Source organism: Temnothorax nylanderi, unplaced genomic scaffold (genome assembly GCF_030848795.1).
Source record: "Temnothorax nylanderi isolate EJ_2023f unplaced genomic scaffold, tnyl_v1.0 TNYL_tig0671_pilon, whole genome shotgun sequence".
NCBI classification, from domain to species: domain Eukaryota; kingdom Metazoa; phylum Arthropoda; class Insecta; order Hymenoptera; family Formicidae; genus Temnothorax; species Temnothorax nylanderi.
Genome location: NW_027249733.1, coordinates 1 through 24655, shown reverse-complemented (window position 1 = coordinate 24655; position 24655 = coordinate 1). Strand labels below are relative to the sequence as shown.

Genomic DNA, 24655 nt, shown 5'->3' with positions numbered 1-24655 from the left:
ATGATATGAAAGGTCTTGCAAGAAGAGGCATGTCGTAGGTCAACACACCGGCGAGGATTATAACAAAGCACGATTTGACACCGTCTCAAAATGACACGGATTTTTTGCATCATGCATATGTCACGGTTTTGAGCAAATTGTAATCCATGCTCATGAACTTTGGTCGTTGGCAAATCGGGGTTTTACTATTGGTACATGTAATATTGTGACGGTGTCAAATCGTGCTTTGTTATAATCCTCGCCGGTGTGTTGACCTACGACATGCCTCTTCTTGCAAGACCTTTCATATCATTGTGTGTCGTGTCGACAAGATCGTCAAGTCTTCTCGCAGAGAGTATTCATTATGTAAATGGCTCTGTATTCCACGTTTTTCAGACCGAATTTGTGAGTTTTCTAAGGGATCTTTTTAATATCTCAATATTAATTGAACAAATTTAAAGATATGGATCAATTGGTCAATGTTTCTGATACTTTGAATCAGTAAACTACTCACCATACGGTACGGAGAACGTGTAACTTAACTTCTGTAACTACCGCTGAAGATGGCTCAAAGCTGAGCCAAAACGTACGGATCGATGTAATGTATCAAAACGACGAATAAATCAGTTATTTCTGATATTACGCACTGTGATCTGCGTCTGACCCTCATAGCCTTGACTTCTCCTATTTTAATCTCGAGGGTCCTCATATTACTTTATTTATTATTTTGACTTTTCTTTGATAAAATTTTATTATGTTCTTTGAAGGAGTATAAATTCTTCTTTCGAGTACATGATAAAGACTCTTTCTAAAATTTGTACATTTTAAGACTATCATCAAGAAAATATTCTTTCTTAAAGACAACCGTTACTTACTAAAAGAAAAAAAGTAAATTGAGTAATCGCTTTTTTAAGCAGTACAATTGATATGTTCCTGTGTGTATGCATGTACACACGTATGTACATACGTACGCACAAAAAATTTTTCTATGTTAGAAAATTTTATTTCTGTTTAAAAAAGGCGAGAAACTATCATCGCTCAGGACGGGGGCCCGGCGTTACGCGCCGCTCGTGCGTCGCGCCGTGTCATCATCGCCGCTTGTAGAAAACAACTGCCCGCACGCCGACCGCGGGGCAGCCGCATCTCACCGCGCGCTTGGATTTGGCGGTGGGCGGGCTAATACGGCGATTTTTAATCATTAATAACTCATCAACTATCGCGAAAATTGCAAAATGGTACATGACTTTTCGACTCAGTTTGGCTCGCTCTATCTAAATATGAGAAAAGTACCAAACATTCAGTGACACCCTGTATATTAATAGCAAATATATTTTTAGTAGTTTTAATTTTAATTTCTTTAATATTTACTGTTTCTTATTCTATTCGTTTATATTATTACATTTTTTTTTTAATATAAAATTTTATAGTTATTATAATTTAAAAGAAAATAATTTAATGAACTTATCTATAATAATTTTAGTAATGATAAAAATTTGTGTAGGATCTATATTAAGTTGATTGTTTTTTTATGATTTATATGGGGCTTATTTAAGGGCGGGATTGAAACTATTAACTTTAAAAAGTTGTATGTGTGGATTAATCATTGGGATATTTTTAGCTTTTAATAATTTAATAAGGAAATTTTATTATTTAAATTTTTATGTGAGTTCAATGTGGTATTTAAATTATTTATATTTGTGATTGTATAATCCTTTAAATATTGTGGGGGTAAAAGTGATAGAGGTAGATATATCTTGATTAGAATATTTAGGAAAAAATTCATTCATATATATAATTCAATATTTTCGTGTTAAATTTATATATAAGATATATATGTTTGTATATTTATTAATTTATATTTTAGGGTGAATATATTTATTATTTTAAAAATTTAAATAGCTTATAAAGGCATAAAGCATAATATTAAAGATATTAAAAAAATTAGTGGATTTTTAAATAAATATATAGAATATTATTTTTATAGTGAAAATATAATGTTTTTTAAACTATATTTAAATTATTAATTATTTTTATTTTTAGAATATAGAATATATAAAGGGTAATTAAGTGGAGGATGGTGAATAATATTTATTATTTCTTAATTTGGTTAAAACTAATTTTATTTATAATTAAACAAAATTAAAGTAATATGATTTAGAAATTTATCATAGGTAATGAATTAGAAGTTCATTTTAAATTACTTCAACTAGAAAGTTAAAAAGTTTCAATGGAATTATTAACAATAATTTACCTCTATCTTGATTTTAGTTAAAAGATTTTTTAAAGTTCTCTTAGATTTTTATATTAAATTAAGTATTTAAGTCGAAATTAAATTGTAATTTTTTACTTTAAGAGATAAGATATATGAGAAAATTTATAATTTTTAAATGCAATTTAAATGTTTTTATTTTAAACTAATACCCTTGGAAATGATTTTATAAATTTTAGATTTTTCAATCAATGGATTGTTCAGTATATTCTAAGAATAAACCAAAAATTATAGAATTATATTAAATATTACAGAAGTTAAGATTATTGGTAAATTAAATATTTTAAATATATGAATTAAAGGGATTAAAAGGACGATTTCGATGTCAAAAATTAAAAAAATTAAACTAATTTAAAAAAATTGAATTCTAAAGGGTATGCGGGGGGGTGACATAGGGTCGAAGCCACATTCAAATGGGGAAATTTTTTCTCGGTCTTGAAAAGATTTTTTTGAGATTAAATAATTTAGTATTAATAAAAGGGTAGAAAATGTTAATAAAATACTAATTATATAAGTAAGTTGGATAATTATTTATATTAAAGTAAATTAAATTTTTTAATTGGAAATTAAATGTAATAAATTAATTACACTATATAAATTATAAAATTTATTAAAAAGAGATAAATTTATAAAAAATTAGAATCTTCATCAATAGATTGAGATGTATAAAAATAATCATTCGACATCTACAAAATGTCAGTATCATGCAGCTGCTTCAAATCCAAAGTGATGATAGGAAGAGAAGTGAAGAATGTATATTCGAAAAAGACATACAGTAAGAAATAAAGTTCCGATAATTACATGTAAACCATGAAATCCTGTAGCAATGAAAAAAGTTGAGCCATAAATTGAGTCTGCAATAGTGAATGGAGCTTCTTTATATTCAATAATTTGTAAAATAGTAAAATAAATTACTAAAATAATAGTAAAATAAACTTTTTTTTCTTTCTTTAAAATTTTTATTTAGTATGGCATGGTGTCTTCAAGTAACTGTTAAGCCTGATGAAATTAAAATAATTGTATTTATTAAAGGAATATCAAAAGGGTTAAAAAAATAATACCTAAGGGAGGTCATAATTGTCCAATTTCTATGTTAGGTGCCAGGGAAGAATGAAAGTATGCTCAGAAGAAGGAGAAAAAAAATATAATTTCAGAGATAATAAATGAAATTATACCTAAGCGTATTCCCTTGTAAACGTTTAATGTGTGACACCTTGGAAAGTTGCTTCTCGAGTTACATCACGTCATCATTGAATTATACAAAAAAGAGTTCTAGGGATAGTTAAAATTATGGAGTACCTATAATGGTGAAATCATCTTACTGTACAAATTAAATTATTTAAAATTCTTAATGAAATAAGAATTGGTCATGGACTAACACTTACTAGATGAAAGGGGTGGTTCATAATTAAATTTCTCTTCTATAAAGAGTTGAAAGAATAGAGAATACATAGGCTTGAATTATGGATACAGAGATTTCTAAAATAAATAATAAAATTTGAGATATGATTATAATTATAAAAATTATGAAATTATTGATTGATTGACCAGTTGACCCTAGTAAAGACAATAAAAGATGGCCTGCAATTATATTTGCTGTTAATCGAATTGCTAAAGTAAGAGGGCGGATAATTAGTCTCAATGATAGTTTCAATGATAACTATGAAAGATATTAATAAAAAAGGAGTGCCTTGAGGAGTTAAGTGAGCTATTAAAATATTTAGGTAATTATAAATTTTGTAAATAATTGTTCTAAATCAAAGAGTTAAGGATAGAGACAGACAAAAATTTATGTGTCTAGATGCTGTAAAGATATAGGGAAAGAGTCCTAAAAAATTGTTGAAAAAAATTATTAATAAGAGACTAATAAAAATAATTAGATTAGAATATGAATAAGAGATTAAAATTTTAAATTCTTGAAATAAATAAAAAATTAAATATTTTCATAATAAAATTAATCGGGATGGAATAAATCAATATTAGTAGGGGAGGAGGGTAAAAATAATAATTAACCTTAATCAATTTAATGAGAGATTTATAGATGTTGAGGAGTCAAAGAATGAAAAAATATTTATCATAATCAATTAAAATAAAGTGATCTCATTGAAGGATGAATATGAATATGAAAAGTTTGAGGAACTGGGGTAATTATAAAATATAAAAAAGATGAGATAGTTAAAAGTAAGCTAATAGTTAAAATAATAATAGTAGATTATAATAAGGGTCTTATTTGTGGGATTAAAGAATATTAATATATAGAAATTTAATAATTTTAAATTGACAATTTAATGTTAAATGTTTAACTAATTCTTTCATTAAAAATAGGGTCAATACCTATTATATTTTGATTTAAAAGATCAATACTTTTATTATATTCAGTCATTTAATTAAGTTATTATATAGGGTTTAATTATTGTTAATAAAATAAGTTAATCAATTTTTAAAGTTATTAAGGTTTGTAGATTCAATTACGATTGGTAAAAATCTATGATTAGTTTCACAAATTTTAGAACATTGGCTAAAAAATAATCCGGGTCGATTTATAAATAATATAGTTTGATTTAGACGTCCTGGGGTTGAATCTATTTTAATACCTAGGGAGGGGATGGTTCATGCGTGAATTACATCGATTGATGTAGTTAGTAGACGAATAGTTAAGTTGAATGGTAAAATGCATCGATTGTCGACATCAAGTAAGCGAAATTCATTATTTGTTAATTGATTAGTGGATAACATAAAAGAATCAAATTCAATATTGTTGAAATCAGAATATTCATATCTTCAGTATCATTGATGGCCAATGGTGTTAATCGTAAGATTATTGGAGTGAAGTTCATTGGTAAGGTAGAGAATTTTTAAAGAAGGTATGGCAATAAAAATTAGAATAAATATGGGAATGATAGGGGAGACCGGGGCTAAAAGGTTAGTTTTTTTCGGTGCCGATTTTTAACAACAAAATAAATAATTTTAGTTAAATGTGGTATACCACTGTAAAGAGTGAACCTTTAGCTACAAAATTTATATAGGAAATTTTTGTCTACGTCGCTTTGTTTAACCGGTATAGAGCAAAAACGACAATGGTGGAAAAATTGAAATCTCAAAAATGCCGGGGTTTAAACGTCACACTGCATTTTCAATACATATACGTACATCTAATCCTGAAAAATGATAGGATACATTTTAATAATTGTTTTTTAAGAGAAAAATATAAAAATTTATTTAAAATTTTTATGCAAAACATTATTAAAAAATAGTTACGAGGGTTCCTCTTTCCGCAGAAGTCACTCGCCCGACTTGTTTCACTCCTCGACGTCCGATTACTCTATTCGGTGTCTGAACGGTTGTAATTCCCGTCTCATCCATATTCCATATGCAATGAGCCTGGAAATGCCTTGGAAATGCATCTGGACTGTTTACTGACCGATTAGCCCCAAACACAAGTTTCAGGTTTGATCGCCCACGAAATATTAGACATCAACGATAATGAAAAAACTACACTGGATTCGTGTTCAGCATGCATACTCTTTATAATCATGTACCTCGAGATTTGGAGAGCAAATATTATTGCAGATATTACAAAATTTCCACGCGCAGAAAATGTAACTTTCACCTTCCGAAAACACGTTTGCCCTCGTAAAAATCATAATACGGCAGGTAACCTGCCGAAACTCCGTTGGTCACATGGGTACCATAAGCAGCGTTTACAATGTTAATAGCGAGTTCACACAATATACAGGTTCCGAGATATTTGATTTGACGCTTCAACCCCGTTGACCTTTTAGCCCCGGTCTCCCCTAGTTCAAATTAATTCGATTGTATGACCATGAAGTAAATACCGATTAATAAGTTTATTATAAGTTATTATTATTATTATAAAAGTAATTAATATTGCAATAAAAATTAAGATAATTATAGTAAAATCATGAAAAAAAATTATTATATCATAGGTTGGGGAATTTGAGTCTTGGAGTGTTAATGATCATGTATTAATTTTTAATAAAAGAATTAATCTTTATAAGAGGATTTTAAATCCATTGCACTAATCTGCCATATTAAAAAATTGCTGGGATTTCATTATATCTATGATTAAGAGGGGGATAGTTAGTATTTCATTCTAAGGATGGAGATACAAAAAATATATTAATAAGTATACGTTGGGCTCTTAGGGCTTCTCAAATAGTAAACATTAAGATTATTAAACTGATAATAGAAATAAGGGATCCGCTAGAAGAGATAATATTTCATGATAAGAAATTATCGGGATAATCTGAATATCGTCGGGGTATACCTCTAAGTCCCAGAAATTGTTGAGGGAAGAAAGTTAAATTGACTCCGATAAATATAGAAAAGAATTGAATATTAAGGTAAAAGTTATTCAGGGTAAATCCAGAAATTAGAGGGAATCAGTAGATAAATCTAGCAATAATAGCAAATACAGCTCCTATAGATAGAACATAATGAAAGTGGGCGACTACATAGTATGTATTATGTAAAATAATATCAATAGAAGAATTTGATAATATAATTCCTGTAAGACCTCCTATAGTAAATAAAAAGATGAATCCTATTGATCATCATAAGGTAGGATTATAGTTAATTTTTATGCCATGAAGAGTTGAGATTCATCTAAAAATTTTAATTCCTGTGGGAATAGCAATAATTATTGTGGCTGAGGTGAAATAAGCTCGAGTATCGACATCAAGACCAATAGTAAATATATGATGAGCTCAAACAATAAATCCTAAGAATCCAATTGCTACTATGGCATAAATTATTCCTAAGGAGCCAAAGGTTTCTTTTTTTCCTCTTTCATTTATAATAATATGGGAAATTAATCCAAATCCTGGAAGGATTAAAATATAAACTTCTGGATGTCCAAAGAATCAAAATAAATGTTGATAAAGAATAGGGTCTCCTTCTCCAGAAGGGTCAAAAAAAGATGTATTTAGGTTTCGATTTGTTAGTAATATAGTAATTGCTCCTGCTAATACAGGTAAGACTAGAAGAAGTAAAATAGCGGTAATTAAAATAGCTCAAACTAAAAGGGGAATTTTATCTATAGTAAAATTTTTATGATGTATATTTAAAATAGTAGAAATAAAATTGATTGCGCCAAGAATTGAGGATATACCTGCAATATGAAGGGAAAAAATTGAGAGATCTACAGAAAAGCCCCTATGAAAGATATTTGATGCTAAAGGAGGGTAAATTGTTTACCCTGTTCCTACTCCGTTGTTAATAAAATTACCTAGTGTTAATAATAAAATTGAGGGGGGTAAGAGTCAGAAACTTATATTATTTATACGAGGGTAAGCTATATCAGGAGATCCTAGTATTAGAGAGGCACTAAAAAATTTCCAAATCCCCCAATTATAAAAGGTATAACTATAAAAAAGATTATAATAAAAGCATGGCTGGTTACTAGAGAGTTATAGATTTGATCATTATTAATAAGGGGATTACAAGAACCTAATTCAAGGCGGATAATTATTCTTATAGAAGATTTGATTATTCCGGCTCAGATGGCGAAAATAAAATAAAGAATACCAATATCTTTGTGATTAGTGGAGAATAGTCATTTATTCATAGTGGTTTGTAAAAAAATAAAATGTTATTAAAGTAATAAATTGTAAATTTATTTAAGGAAGAAAAATTTTCTAACATTAATATAATGAATTTATATTATAGTTTATAAAATAAAATATTAAATTGCAAGTTTAAAGAAATTAATTGATATTAATATATATTATTAAATATTTACTTAATTAATTGTTGTTAATAACCATTTGTAATATAAGATTTTAAATGAAAAGAAAAATGTAAATTATGTAAGTAAGTAAGAGTGGATTTGTGAGTATGGATAAGATTTATAAAGGAATTATTATTTTTTAAACTTTGAAGGTTTAAAGTTTAGGTTATATGAACTTAAAATCTTTCTTTAAATAATTAAAATAATAAAGGATATTAGTAAGCTAGTTTGAATAAAAAAATTTAAATTATATTTAAAAGTAAGTTTTAAGATTAGAAGTTTAGATTTAAATTGATAAAAAAATATGGAATTAAGTATAATATTTACATAAAGGTATAATATATAATTAGTGATCTTAATATCATAATAATAAAAATAAAGAATAAGTTAGAATTTTGTAGAAAAATAAAAATTCTATATCATTTTATATAAAAAAATGAAAGTGGTGGTATTCTAGCTATGTTTAATATAATAGTAATTATTATTAAGTTATAGAATTTATTAAAATTTAAAATTGGATATTTAAAATTAAATAATACTTTATAGTAGGAAATAAAAATGAATAAAATAAATAAAATAATTGAATAAAATAAAAAATATTTTATTAAAATTAAAGATTTTATGTAAATTAATATAATTATTCATCTAGTTTGATTGATTGAAGCATATCTTATAAGTATTTTAATATTATATAAATTAAATATTATATATGGAGGAATGATTAAACATGAAATTAAAATAAAAAAAATTAATAAATTATAAATTTTTAGGAGAGAAATTATGTAAAAGGGTATAATTTTTTGAGAGGTTAATAAAATAAATAAAATATTTCAAGTTAAATGCTTAGAAAGAATTGGAAGTCATAGATGAAAGGGGGGAATGAATGCTTAATTTTATAAATAATGCAAGAATTATTATAACATTAATATAATTATAATATATGAAAATATTATTAAGAATAATGCATATAATGATAGGGAAAAATGCTAAAATTTGAATAATAAAGTAAAAAAAAATTAATTTTTTATTTTTTAGATTTATATTTATTAAGCAAATGAATAAAAAGTTAGTAATTTCTATAAAAAATCAAATTATAATGTAATCAAAAAATCTTAAGGATAAAATAGTAAAAATGAGTAAGTTTATAATAATAAAATATTTAGAAAAGAAGTTATATATTATAATAAAAATTTAATAATTAAATAAAATTAATTTAAAATATTAATATTAAGATAATTTTTATTATATTATAATGTAGGAGGCATAAAAATTTTTGAAATTTTTTGTAATAGTTTGATTCTATTAAATATAATAATGAAAGTATTTTAAAATACATAATTTATTCTATCAAAATAAGTCAGGCATATTTTTTTTTTTTTACGCGGTGGAAATCTTCAACTACTGGAATCCCCGCAGGACTAACCAATCACGAGGTCCGTATACCTCAATCGGGGAGCGTCCCGCGGGTTTCAAAACCGGTAGCCCCTCCGAGAAGGGGAAGACCCCCGCCCCCGGGGTGGGACGGGGATGTGCCGGATTCTATGGGGCCGGGCAATAAACCCTGAATCTCCGCAGCCTACCGGCTAAAACCACCACGAGTGACCCTAACGCTGCGCTATACTGGGGGGACTCCGGGAAACGCGCTGATCCTTCCGTGAGCCCCCCGCGCGCTCGCCGATAGCGAGAAACTTCTAATTTGTGACGGATGAGTGCCACCACCCTCATCCGCCACCCCCCCTTCCGGAGTTGCTTGCGCAACGGACGAGCGGTATACCCCGACCGCTCGCCCGCCCCCCAGGCGAGAGGAGAAGGAAAGATTGCAGGCGATCATGCGGCCCCCTCCTTGGAGGCATCTCCTCCCTTCGCGCCCTCCCTTAGAGAGCAGGCGGGGGCCAGGACCAAGGGCGTCACTCGCCACCCCGTGTCCCAGCTCCCACCCTCTGCACGACCCTGGGGAGCGCTCGTGGAGGAAACCCATGGGGAATCCTCCCAAGCCCTCCCGAGTCGCATTACGCCCCCAAATCATTTCGATGTCGGCGGGCATGCTCCGAGGGCAGGCCTCCCGGCCCCCGGCCACAGCCGCCCGCAGGGGGGCAGGGCTCGGGAAAGGGCGAATAGCCCTCCACCATTTCCCCCCCACGGGCCAGGAAACCGGAGAACGCGAGGGACACGCCCCCAGGAGCATCTCGCCCTCCATTGCACGGGGACCCCCCCCCGGGACAGGGCACAGGAGGAACTTGTCCCCCACCATATCCCAGAGGGGCCCCGCGCGAACTCAACGACGGCAGGAGGGCAGACCTCTTACGGTCCACCCTCGTGCCGCCTCCTCCTCAGCTTTCGCCCCGCACAGTCCCTAGAAAACCGGGGCTGCCCAAGCGCGATTGGGGGTGGCATCGCCCTTTGGCGGAGAGGACAGCCTCCTCCCCGCGCCCAGTCGCGTCCAATCCTCGTCGCTGTCGCCGTCGTCGTCGCCGCCACTGCTCTCACTCCACTCACTCTCGTCCACGCCGCTTTCGCTCTCTCCGGCGGACGATGACGACGCGGGAGGAGAAACCTCTCCTCTTCTCACCCTTTCGTCCGCCTCCTTCCGCTTCATCACATTTTCGCAGAAGGAGGCAAACTTCTTCCATGCCTCGCGACCCTCGTCTCCCGGCTGTACTACCTTGCGGATGATGGCCGGGAGGGAGAGGTCCCCTCCTATCGCTGCCCTGAGGACACAGCGCTCGTCCTCCCACATTGGACACCGCTCCAAAGTGTGCTGCGCTGTGTCCACCGCCTCAGGGCAGTGGTGGCAGCGCGTGGTGCGCTCCTTCCCGATGCGGTGCAGGTAATCGCCAAAGCAGCCGTGGCCGCTGATCACTTGGAGATTAATAATTCTATAATTAGGGTATGAACCTAGTAGCTTTTTTAGCTTACTTATTTAATTTATATAGATTTTTAATTTAATAATTTGGTTTTAATTAAAATTATTATATAAATTTATATAATTATGATAAATAATTTATAAGAAAATTAAATAATTTTATTAGTATAATAAAAATAATTAATTATTATTTAATAATTTAAATAATAAATTTAATTATTTTTGTGTAAAAAATTAAATTTTAGTTTAAGAAAAATATTTTATTTACATTAAAAAGATTTTGGAAATTAAATAGAACAAAAAATTTTAAAAAGAAACATTTATTTAGGCTAAAATTAATATAATGTATATATTATATATATGTATGTTTTTGGTTTAATAAATAGGTAGTTATATATAGAAAAACTTATAATAAAATTATAAAATAATTTTATCTTTAACCGTTAGAGATAGAGCTTCGGAAGTGAAATACTTTTTTGTCGGCCTCCACGAGACAAAGAGAATGCCGCTGGGAACGACCCCGTATCTCGCCCCGTTCCCGAGATAAATGCAACTTTTTTCTCGTTAGAGATAGAGAAATTTGACAAGAATACTTTTTTGTCGGCCTCGACGAGACAAAGAGAATGCCGTTGGGAACAACCCCGTATCAGTGCTGTGAATCCGGCCCGGTTTTTCGCACATGCGCGGCCCCTCCACTACGCACACAGAGTGACGCTCGGTCTATCGGTGTGTCGGCAGCGCTCGGCAGTGCCGAGCGAGAGGGAGAATATTACTCCCTCCTTGTCGCTCTTACTTAGCTCGGGCGATCGACGATGTTTTTACGCTGGAAATGCTTTTTCGGTATCTCGGCGTGAATCTGAGTTGCCGTTGCGCGATAATCAAAGAGCGATCTTTGGAATAATGTAGAGATGTAAAAATAATTAATAAACATAAAAAAATTGTAGTAAAAAATTATGTTGATCACTCTTGCAGAAATTTTCATGCTTTGACCTATACTCCTATTATTTTGACAATTTCTTTCCGAAAAAATTCCGTAGAAGAGAAGACACATATTTTTTTGTTTGGCCTACAATTAATATTTCCGAGTGTAATATTTGTAAGAAATTAAATTTGTCGGTAACTGTTATACTTTTAAGTTAATTAATATCTTGGAAATATTCAATCTATATATATAAAGGAAGATGTCCTGACTCATTCACTCACTCATCAACACCCAGCCCAAACCCCTGAACCGAATTTTTACCAAAAGTATATGAAATAGGGGTAGAATTTTCCGGGGAGTGCCACTATGTGTATGGTTTTTTGTTACTGATTTCCTGGAAACCGGTTTTTTTAATTTTCCTAATTTTTCGGGAAATAATTCACCGAATCTCAAAGAATTATAGATCAAATTTCTACCAAAAGTATATGAAATAAGGGTAGAATTTTTCGGGGAGTGCCACTATGTGTATAGTTTTTTGTTACCGATTTTCTGGAAACCGGTTTTTCTAATTTTTCGGGAAATAATTGACCAAATCTTAAAGAATTATAGATCAAACAGGGGTAGAATTTTCCGGGGAGTGTTATAAAGTGTATAATTTTTCGTTACCGATCTTTTTGGAAGCCGGTACCGAAATTTTTTCAATTTTTTGGGAATTAATTGACAGAATTTTAAAGAATTGTATATGAAGTAGGGATAGAATTTTACGGGGAGCGTTATGATGTGTACAGTTTTTGTTACCGATCTTTTTGGAAACCGGTTTTTTTAATTTTTCGGGAAATAATCGAGAGAGGGAGGGAGAGAGAGAGAGAGAAAGAGAGAGAGAGAGAGAGAGAGAGAGAGAGAGAGAGAGAGAGAGAGAGAGAGAGAGAGAGAGAGAGAGAGAGAGAGAGAGAGAGAGAGAGAGAGGAGAGAGAGAGAGAGAGAGAGAGAGAGAGAGAGAGAGAGAGAGAGAGAGAGAGAGAGAGAGAGACTATTTGCGTGTCTTATTACATATGTCCTCCGGGGCGAAGCCCGGGTAACCAGCTAGTTCTATATATACGTATGAGATATTTTCGTTAACAAATCTATTTATATAAATACTATATTTTGTATATTTATTTATGTCGAATAACCTGATACATATGTATATATATAATATACGTATATATATATATATATATATATATATATATATAATATCAACAAACTTCCTTGACCATAACTGGCAAATTTATTAATAGATAAAACGACGTTTCGGTCCAAATTCGGACCCTCTTCAGGTGAATAAAGCTCTTACAAATACATTCAACAGGCAATTTATGACACTGTGCCCGCAAGTCAGAAACTGAAGATTATAGGCAGAAAAAGGGTAAATCTGAAGAATAGTGGCCTCCTCACCGATTTCGTTGAACTTAGGCTTAATCGACGCGTTTTTGCACAAAACGACCGAATCTGGCAGAAAAAAGTGTCGCTCTGTCCCGCGAAGCGAGATATTAACAGTTAAAGTTGACGACTATCAGGTTATGAGACCTGTCATACCGACGAGATGTAGCGACTACGAACATGCCCTGTGGCCATATGCGCATGCTCAGTGGCCGCACGCGCATGCAAGAGGTCACGTGACAACTGTTTGGTTGGTAAGTCAGAAGTGTAACATAATTCGAAATGATATTCTTTCGGCGTATAGATTAGTGACGCGCTTTAAAAGTATTTAAGTGTTTAAAGCGCGTCAACTAACCTATGTAGGTTAGTGACGCGCTTTAAAAGTATTTAACTGTTTAATGATTTTTGTTAAAGCAGGGCACACACACATGTGTGTATTTCCTGCTTTATAGAAGTTGTGATTTTCGTTAAAACAGGGCACACACGCACGTGTGTATTTCCTGCTTTATAGAAGTTGTGATTTTCGTTAAAGCAGGGCACACACCACGTGTGTATGCCCTGCTTTATAGAAGTTGTGATTTTCGTTAAAGCAGGGCACACACACACGTGTGTATTTCCTGCTTTATAGAAGTTGTGATTTTCGTTAAAGCAGAGCACACACACACGTGTGTATGCACTGCTTTATAGAAGTTGTGATTTTCGTTAAAGCAGAGCACACACACGTGTGTATGCCCTGCTTTATAGAAGTTTTGATTTTTGTTAAAGCAGGGCACACACATGTATGCCCTGCTTAGGTTTTAGTGACGCGCTTTAAACACTTAAATACTTTTAAAGCGCGTCACTAATCTATACGCCGAAGGCGTGTCCTAAAATCAGTGAGGAGGCCAAGCCCCTCCCCCGCTCACACTTCTAGGTTCACTCACACCGATCATGGGGGGGGGGGTTCCAGGGAGGCGAAGCCCATCCGCCCACGCATGTACTTTGATATATTGTATAGAATATATTGACGAATAGGGATGCAATAATATTAACATAATTTATGATAGACAAATTAATAAATTATTTAATAGAACATAATGTGATAAGTAACAAAATACATTATCCAAAGTGCAATAATAAATTAAAATTAAACAGAAATAATTTCTCATTTCGTTGTCGAAAAGTATTATATGAGAAAAATAAACGTAACAAATATGTGAAGAAACAATGCACATTTAAAGGAAGTGTTAGATTTAATACATGGTTTAGCAGATCTAACTTAAACTTGTAATTATGTAGCCTCCGAGACATCTGCTTCATCGTCCACAGTCTTCGGTGGATACAATTCCGCAATTGCACGAAAAAAACTGCTTAGCATGAACGCGTTTGAAGAGATATTCAGCTAAATATCCCACTAAATGCGAAGAACGCGTTCTATACCGTGGGATATTAGCTCTTACTTCTCTCCAAACACGTTCAATGTGCTGAGTGTGGGCTCCTGAATAGACAAACAAATAGAAATGAGTAATGCTAAGTTTAGTGTTGTGTATTTCGAATGCATATGTTGCTCTTTATATATTTGCAATGTAATTACCGGTATCTGGGTCGACGAAATTCATCGAGTGATTTACTGTTAGATGTTGGAAGCCTTCACTGTTTAAACAGTTGTACGACTTCCAACAATCCGACATTATCGTCGTCCCAGGTAGAATCCACTCCTTGATCAGCTCAAGCAGAGTTTTTTCCGTGCGGTCTTGCACTGGCACAATAAAAATTTTTTTTGTGTTACGTTCGTATCCACCGAAGATCCACATTTCCTCGATTATTCGGCCACAATTGTACTTCCTTTTGCCGATTTTTGCTTCGTCTATTTCGACGATTATATTGGGCCCTCCAAGTTTCGTTGAGTTCTTTTCGGCCCAATATATGCAAACCTATTATAACAAATCAACATAACAAATTTTATAAATATATATCTATTGAACATATATTCATTGTATTAAGTATATTAAATTATACTTACTTCTAGGCAAAAAGAAATCCAGTCAACAACCGAGTGCTGAGAAAGTTGTAACTCTGTGCACATAAACATAAGTCTCGAAGGTCTTAACATAATAAAATATGCAGTCATCCTGCATATTGTTTCCAGGCTTAATTTAGATTTGCTGAACCATGTATCAAATCTAACACTTCCTCTAAATGTGCATTGTTTCTTCACATATTTTTTATGTTTATTTTTCTCATAAAATACTTTCCGACAACGAAATGAGAAATTATCTCTGTTTAACTTTAATTTATTATTGCACTTCGGACAATATATTTCGTTGCTTATCACATTATGTTCTATTAAATAATTTATTAATTTGTCTTTATCGTGAGTCACTGCCAAAAACTCGTGCAGCTGCATTTTGACACGATAACTTAAGATAAAACAAAAGAATATCATTTCGAATTATGTTACACTTCTGACTTACCAACCAAACAGTTGTCACGTGATCTGCTGCATGGCCTGCATGCGCGTGCGGCCACTGAGCATGCGCATATGGCTGCAGGGCATGTTCGTAGTCGCTACAGCTCGTCGGTATGACAGGAATCATAACCTGATGCCTGTCAACTTTAACTGTTAATATCTGGCTTCGCGTGGCAGAGCGACACTTTTTTCTGCCAGATTCGGTCGTTTTGTGCAAAAACGCGTCGATTAAGCCTAAGTTCAACGAAATCGGTGAGGAGGCCACTATTCTTCAGATTTACTAGAAAAAGAATTTCCTTTTTGTATTGTGATAACTTAAATAAAATAAAGGAAATATAAAATTAGAGTATCTAAGTAACTTACAATGTAAGTCTTACATGATCATTTGTGCGTTGTCAGTGTGAATATCCTAAATACTAAATTCTAAATTCTAAATTCTAAATTCTAAATTCTCAATTCTAAATTCTAAATTCTAAATTCTAAATTCTAAGGGCCTGAGCAGAATAGCTGACTTATAATTTTAGGACAGTGTTTTATGCTTTAAATCTTTGTTTTTAGCAACGCACAATACTGTCTTATGTCTCAAGTCTTACAATGTTGACACTTTGTACACTCGTTTAAGACTTGAGACACAAGACAGTATTGTGCGTTGCTAAAAACAAAGATTTAAAGCATAAAACACTGTCTTGAAATTATAAGTCAGCTATTCTGCTCAGGCCCTAAATTCTAAATTATGAATTCTCAATTCTCAATTCTAAATTCTAAATTCTCAATTCTAAATTCTAAATTCTCAATTCTCAATTCTCAATTCTCAATTCTAAGTTCTAAATTCTAAATTAGAATTTAGAATTTAGAATTTAGAATTTAGAATTGAGAATTTAGAATTGAGAATTTAGAATTTAGAATTAAGATTTCAGAATTTAGAATTTAGAATTTAGAATTTAGAATTGAGATTTTAGAATTTAAAATTTAGAATTGAGAATTTAGAATTGGGAATTGGGATTTGGGATTTGGGATTTGGGAAATGGGATTTGGAATTTGGGTTTGGGAATCCCTAAATTCTCTAGGGAAAATTGAGAATTGAGAATTTAGAATTGAGAATTTAGAATTGAGAATATACAATTTAGAATTGAGAATTTAGAATTTAGAATTTAGAATTTAGAATTGAGAATTTAGTATTGAGAATTGAGAATTTAGAATTGAGAATTTAGAATTTAGAATTTAGAATTTAGAATTTAGAATTTAGAATTTAGAATTTAAAATTGAGAATTGAGAATTGAGAATTGAAGATTTAGAATTGAGAATTGAGAATTGAGAATTGAGAATTGATAATTGAGAATTGGGATTTGGGATTTGGAATTTGGGATTTGGGATTTGGGATTTGGGATTTGGGATTTGGGATTTGGGATTTGGGATTGGGAATACCTAAATTCTCTAGGGAGAATTGAGAATTGAGAATTGAAAATTTAGAATTGAGAATTTAGAATTGAGAATTTAGAATTTAGAATTGAGAATTTAGAATTTAGAATTTAGCATTTAGAATTGAGAATTTAGAATTGAGAATTTAGAATTGAGAATTTAGAATTGCGAATTGAGAATTTAGAATTGAGAATTGAGAATTGAGAATTGAGAATTTAGAATTTAGAATTTAGAATTGAAAATATACAATTTAGAATTGAGAATTTAGAATTTAGAATTTAGAATTGAGAATTGAGAATTTAGAATTGAGAATTGAGAATTGAGAATTTAGAATTTAGAATTTAGAATTTAGAATTGAGAATTGAGAATTGAGAATTGAGAACTGGGAATTGAGAATTGAGAATTGAAAATTGGGAATTGAGAATTGGGAATTGAGAATTGAGAATTGAAAATTGAGAATTGAGAATTGGGATTTGGGATTTGGGATTTGGGAATTGGGATTTGGGATTTGAGATTTGGGAATTGGGATTTGGAATTTGGGATTGGGAATCCCTAAATTCTCTAGGGAGAATTGAGAATTGAGAATTGAGAATTGAGAATTTAGAATTTAGAAATTAGAATTTAGAATTGAGAATTGAGAGTTGAGAATTGAGAATTGGGAATTGAGAATTGAGAATTGAAAATTGGGAATTGAGAATTGGGAATTGAGAATTGAGAATTGGGATTTGGGATTTGGGATTTGGGATTTGGGATTTGGGAATTGGGATTTGGGATTTGGGATTTGGGATTTGGGAAATGGGATTTGGAATTTGGGATTGGAAATCCCTAAATTCTCTAGGGAGAATTGAGAATTGAGAATTGAGAATAGAGAATTGAGAACTGAGAATTTAGTATTTAGAATTTAGAATTTAGAATTGAGAATTTAGTATTGAGAATTGAGAATTTAGAATTGAGAATTTAGAATTTAGAATTTAGAATTTAGAATTTAGAATTTAGAATTTAGAATTTAGAATTTAAAATTGAGAATTGAGAATTGAGAATTGAAGATTTAGAATTGAAAATTGAGAATTGAGAATTGAGAATTGATAATTGAGAATTGGGATTTAGGATTTGGGATTTGGGATTTAGGATTTGGGATTTGGGAAATGGGATTTGGAATTTGGGATTGGGAATCCCTAAATTCTCTAGGGAGAATTGAGAATTGAGAATTTAGAATTAAGAATTTAGAATTTAGAATTGAGAATTGAGAATTGAGAATTTAGAATTGGGAATTGAGAATTGAGAATTGAGAATTGAGAATTGGAAATTGAGAATTGAGAATTGAGAATTGAGAATTGGGATTTGGGATTTGGGATTTGGGAATTGGGATTTGGGATTTGAGATTTGGGATTTGGGATTTGGGATTGGGAATACCTAAATTCTCTAGGGATAATTGAGAATTGAGAATTTAGAATTGAGAATTTAGAATTGAGAATTTAGAATTGCGAATTGAGAATTTAGAATTGAGAATTGAGAATTGAGAATTGAGAATTGAGAATTTAGAATTTAGAATTTAGAATTAGGAATATACAATTTGGAATTGAGAATTTAGAATTTAGAATTTAGAATTGAGAATTTAGAATTGAGAATTGAGAATTTAGAATTGAGAATTGAGAATTTAGAATTTAGAATTTAGAATTTAGAATTTAGAATTTAGAATTGAGAATTGAGAATTGAGAATTGAGAATTGGGAATTGAGAATTGAGAATTGAAAATTGGGAATTGAGAATTGGGAATTGAGAATTGAGAATTGAGAATTGAGAATTGAGAATTGAGAATTGGGATTTGGGATTCGGGATTTGGGAATTGGGATTTGGGATTTGAGATTTGGGATTTGGGATTTGGGATTGGGAACACCTAAATTCTCTAGGGATAATTGAGAATTGAGAATTTAGAATTGAGAATTGGGAATTGAGAATTGGGATTTGGGATTTGGGATTTGGGATTTGGGAAATGGGATTTGGAATTTGGGATGGGGAATCCCTAAATTCTCTAGGGAGAATTGAGAATTGAGAATTTAGAATTGAGAATTTAGTATTTAGATTTAAGATTTCAGAATTTAGAATTAAGAATTTAGAATTTAGAATTGAGATTTTAGAATTTAGAATTTAGAATTAAAAATTTAGAATTGGGAATTGAGAATTGAGAATTGAGAATTGAGAATTGGGAATTTAGAATTTAGAATTGAGAATTGAGAATGGAGAATTGGGAATTGAGAATTGAGAATTGTGATTTGCTAATTGGGAATTGGGGATTGGGAATTGGGAATTGAGAATTGGGAATTGAGAATTAAGAATTGAGAATTGGAACTTGGGATTTGGGAATTGGGATTTGGGATTTGGGATTTGGGATTTGGGAATTGGGATTTGGAATTTGGGTTTAGGATCCCTAAATTCTCTAGGGAGAATTGAGAATGGAGAATTGAGAATTCAGAATTGGGATTTGGGAATTGGGATTTGGGATTTGGGATTGGGAATTGGTATTTGGGAATTGGGATTTGGGAATTGGGATTTAAGAATTGGGAATTGGGATTTGGGATTTGGGAATTGGGATTAGGGAATTGGGATTTGGGATTTGGGATTTGGGATTTGGGAATTGGGAATTGGGAATTGGGAATTTAGAATTGAGAATTGAGAATTGGGAATTGGGAATTGAGAATTGAGAAATGGGATTTGGGATTTGGTAATTGGGGATTGGGAATTGGGAATTGGGAATTTAGAATTTAGAATTGAGAATTGGGAATTGGGACTTGGGATTTGGAAATTGGGATTTGGGAATTGGGATTTGGGATTTGGGATTTGGGAATTGGGAATTGGGAATTGGGAATTTAGAATTTAGAATTTAGAATTGAGAATTGAGAATTGGGAATTGAAAATTGAGAATTGAGAATTGAGAATTGGGAATTGAGAATTGGGAATTGAGAATTAAGAATTGAGAATTGGGACTTGGGATTTGGGAATTGGGATTTGGGATTTGGGAATTGGGAAATGGGATTTGGAATTTGGGATGGGGAATCCCTAAATTCTCTAGGGAGAATTGAGAATTGAGAATTTAGAATTGAGAATTTAGTATTTAGATTTAAGATTTCAGAATTTAGAATTAAGAATTTAGAATTTAGAATTTAGAATTTAGAATTGAGAATTGAGAATTGAGAATTGAGAATTGAGAATTGAGAATTGAGAATTGAGAATTGAGAATTGGGAATTGAGAATTTAGAATTGAGAATTGGGACTTGGGATTTGGGAATTGAGAATTGTGATTTGCTAATTGGGAATTGGGGATTGGGAATTGGGAATTGGGAATTTAGAATTTAGAATTGAGAATTGAGAATGGAGAATTGGGAATTGAGAATTGAGAATTGAGAATTGTGATTTGCTAATTGGGAATTGAGAATTGAGAATTGGGATTAAATTGAGAATTGAGAATTGGGAATTGAGAATTGAGAATTGGGAATTGGAATTAATTGAGATTGAGAATTGGGAATTGGGAATTGGGATTTGGAATACCTAATTTAGGGATAATTGAGAATTGAGAATTTAGAATTGAGAATTTAGAATTGAGAATTTAGAATTGCGAATTGAGAATTTAGAATTGAGAATTGAGAATTGAGAATTGAGAATTGAGAATTTAGAATTTAGAATTTAGAATTAGGAATATACAATTTGGAATTGAAAATTTAGAATTTAGAATTTAGAATTGAGAATTTAGAATTGAGAATTGAGAATTTAGAATTGAGAATTGAGAATTTAGAATTTAGAATTTAGAATTTAGAATTTAGAATTTAGAATTGAGAATTGAGAATTGAGAATTGAGAATTGGGAATTGAGAATTGAGAATTGAAAATTGGGAATTGAGAATTGGGAATTGAGAATTGAGAATTGAGAATTGAGAATTGAGAATTGAGAATTGGGATTTGGGATTCGGGATTTGGGAATTGGGATTTGGGATTTGAGATTTGGGATTTGGGATTTGGGATTGGGAACACCTAAATTCTCTAGGGATAATTGAGAATTGAGAATTTAGAATTGAGAATTGGGAATTGAGAATTGGGATTTGGGATTTGGGATTTGGGATTTGGGAAATGGGATTTGGAATTTGGGATGGGGAATCCCTAAATTCTCTAGGGAGAATTGAGAATTGAGAATTTAGAATTGAGAATTTAGTATTTAGATTTAAGATTTCAGAATTTAGAATTAAGAATTTAGAATTTAGAATTGAGATTTTAGAATTTAGAATTTAGAATTAAAAATTTAGAATTGGGAATTGAGAATTGAGAATTGAGAATTGAGAATTGGGAATTTAGAATTTAGAATTGAGAATTGAGAATGGAGAATTGGGAATTGAGAATTGAGAATTGTGATTTGCTAATTGGGAATTGGGGATTGGGAATTGGGAATTGAGAATTGGGAATTGAGAATTAAGAATTGAGAATTGGAACTTGGGATTTGGGAATTGGGATTTGGGATTTGGGATTTGGGATTTGGGAATTGGGATTTGGAATTTGGGTTTAGGATCCCTAAATTCTCTAGGGAGAATTGAGAATTGAGAATTGAGAATTCAGAATTGGGATTTGGGAATTGGGATTTGGGATTTGGGATTGGGAATTGGGATTTGGGAATTGGGATTTAAGAATTGGGAATTGGGATTTGGGATTTGGGAATTGGGATTAGGGAATTGGGATTTGGGATTTGGGATTTGGGATTTGGGAATTGGGAATTGGGAATTGGGAATTTAGAATTGAGAATTGAGAATTGGGAATTGGGAATTGAGAATTGAGAAATGGGATTTGGGATTTGGTAATTGGGGATTGGGAATTGGGAATTGGGAATTTAGAATTTAGAATTGAGAATTGGGAATTGGGACTTGGGATTTGGAAATTGGGATTTGGGAATTGGGATTTGGGATTTGGGATTTGGGAATTGGGAATTGGGAATTGGGAATTTAGAATTTAGAATTTAGAATTGAGAATTGAGAATTGGGAATTGAAAATTGAGAATTGAGAATTGAGAATTGGGAATTGAGAATTGGGAATTGAGAATTAAGAATTGAGAATTGGGACTTGGGATTTGGGAATTGGGATTTGGGATTTGGGAATTGGGAAATGGGATTTGGAATTTGGGATGGGGAATCCCTAAATTCTCTAGGGAGAATTGAGAATTGAGAATTTAGAATTGAGAATTTAGTATTTAGATTTAAGATTTCAGAATTTAGAATTAAGAATTTAGAATTTAGAATTTAGAATTTAGAATTTAGAATTTAGAATTAAAAATTTAGAATTGGGAATTGAGAATTGAGAATTGAGAATTGAGAATTGGGAATTTAGAATTTAGAATTGAGAATGGAGAATTGGGAATTGAGAATTGAGAATTGTGATTTGCTAATTGGGAATTGGGGATTGGGAATTGGGAATTGGGAATTTAGAATTTAGAATTGAGAATTGAGAATGGAGAATTGGGAATTGAGAATTGAGAATTGAGAATTGTGATTTGCTAATTGGGAATTGAGAATTGGGAATTGGGAATTGAGAATTGAGAAATGGGATTTGGGATTTGGTAATTGGGGATTGGGAATTGGGAATTGGGAATTTAGAATTTAGAATTGAGAATTGGGAATTGGGACTTGGGATTTGGAAATTGGGATTTGGGAATTGGGATTTGGGATTTGGGATTTGGGAATTGGGAATTGGGAATTGGGAATTTAGAATTTAGAATTTAGAATTGAGAATTGAGAATTGGGAATTGAGAATTGAGAATTGAGAATTGAGAATTGGGAATTGAGAATTGGGAATTGAGAATTAAGAATTGAGAATTGGGACTTGGGATTTGGGAATTGGGATTTGGGATTTGGGAATTGGGAAATGGGATTTGGAATTTGGGATGGGGAATCCCTAAATTCTCTAGGGAGAATTGAGAATTGAGAATTTAGAATTGAGAATTTAGTATTTAGATTTAAGATTTCAGAATTTAGAATTAAGAATTTAGAATTTAGAATTGAGATTTTAGAATTTAGAATTTAGAATTAAAAATTTAGAATTGGGAATTGAGAATTGAGAATTGAGAATTGGGAATTGAGAATTTAGAATTGAGAATTGAGAATGGAGAATTGGGAATTGAGAATTGAGAATTGGGATTTGGGATTTGGGAATTGGGGATTGGGAATTGGGAATTGGGAATTGAGAATTGAGAATTGGGAATTGGGAATTGGGAATTGGGAATTGAGAATTGAGAATTGAGAATTGTGATTTGCTAATTGGGAATTGAGAATTGGGAATTGGGAATTAAAAATTGGGAATTGAGAATTGGGAATTCAGAATTGAGAATTGGGAATTGAGAATTAAGAATTGAGAATTGGGACTTGGGATTTGGAAATTGGGATTTGGGAATTGGGATTTGGGAATTGGGAATTGGGAATTTAGAATTTAGAATTGAGAATTGAAAATTGGGACTTGGGATTTGGGAATTGGGATTTGGGATTTGGGATTTGGGATTCGGGATTTGGGATTTGGGAATTGGGATTTAAGAATTGGGATTTGGGATTTGGGAATTGGGAATTAAGATTTGGGAATTGGTATTTGAGATTTGGGATTTGGGATTTGGGAAATGGGAATTGGGAATTTAGAATTTAGAATTGAGAATTGAGAATGGAGAATTGGGAATTGAGAATTGAGAATTGGGATTTGGGAATTGGGAATTGGGATTTGGGAATTGGGAATTGGTAATTGGGAATTTAGAATTTAGAATTTAGAATTGAGAATTGAGAATTGGGAATTGGGAATTGAGAATTGAGAATTGAGAATTGGGAATTGAGAATTGGGAATTGAGAATTAAGAATTGAGAATTGGGACTTGGGATTTGGGAATTGGGATTTGGGATTTGGGATTTGGGATTTGGGAATTGGGATTTGGAATTTGGGTTTAGGATCCCTAAATTCTCTAGGGAGAATTGAGAATGGAGAATTGAGAATTCAGAATTGGGATTTGGGAATTGGGATTTGGGATTTGGGATTGGGAATTGGTATTTGGGAATTGGGATTTGGGAATTGGGATTTAAGAATTGGGAATTGGGATTTGCGATTTGGGAATTGGGATTAGGGAATTGGGATTTGGGATTTGGGATTTGGGATTTGGAATTGGGAATTGGGAATGGGAATTTAGAATTGAGAATTGAGGAATTGGGGAATTGGGAATGAGAATTGAGAAATAGGATTTGGGATTTGGTAATTGGGGATTGGGATTGGGAATTGGGAATTTAGAATTTAGAATTGAGAATTGGGAATGGGACTGGGATTGGAAAATTGGGATTTGGGAATTGGGATTTGGGATTTGGGAATTGGGAATTGGGAATTGGGAATTTAGAATTTTAGAATTAGAATTGAGAATTGAGAATTGGGAATTGGGAATTGAGAATGAGAATTGAGAATTGGGGAATTGAGAATTGGGATGATGAATTAAGAATTGAGAATTGGGACTTGGGATTTGGGAATTGGGATTTGGGATTTGGGAATTGGGATTAGGGAATTGGGATTTGGGGATTTGGGATCTTGGG

The 24655-nt window shown here is 32.4% G+C and overlaps 1 protein-coding gene across 1 annotated transcript; it reads right to left on the bottom strand.

The window, feature by feature from the left end:
- Positions 1–14662: 14662 nt before the first annotated feature.
- LOC139784755 (uncharacterized) lies at positions 14663–15672 on the bottom strand. Its single transcript, XM_071723954.1, has 2 exons — positions 15207–15672; positions 14663–15117 (listed from the first exon to the last, which is right to left on the bottom strand). Exons 1-2 carry the CDS (start codon positions 15627–15629, stop codon positions 14755–14757), a joined length of 786 nt encoding a protein of 261 aa, XP_071580055.1. The 5' UTR covers positions 15630–15672; the 3' UTR covers positions 14663–14754.
- Positions 15673–24655: the final 8983 nt, after the last annotated feature.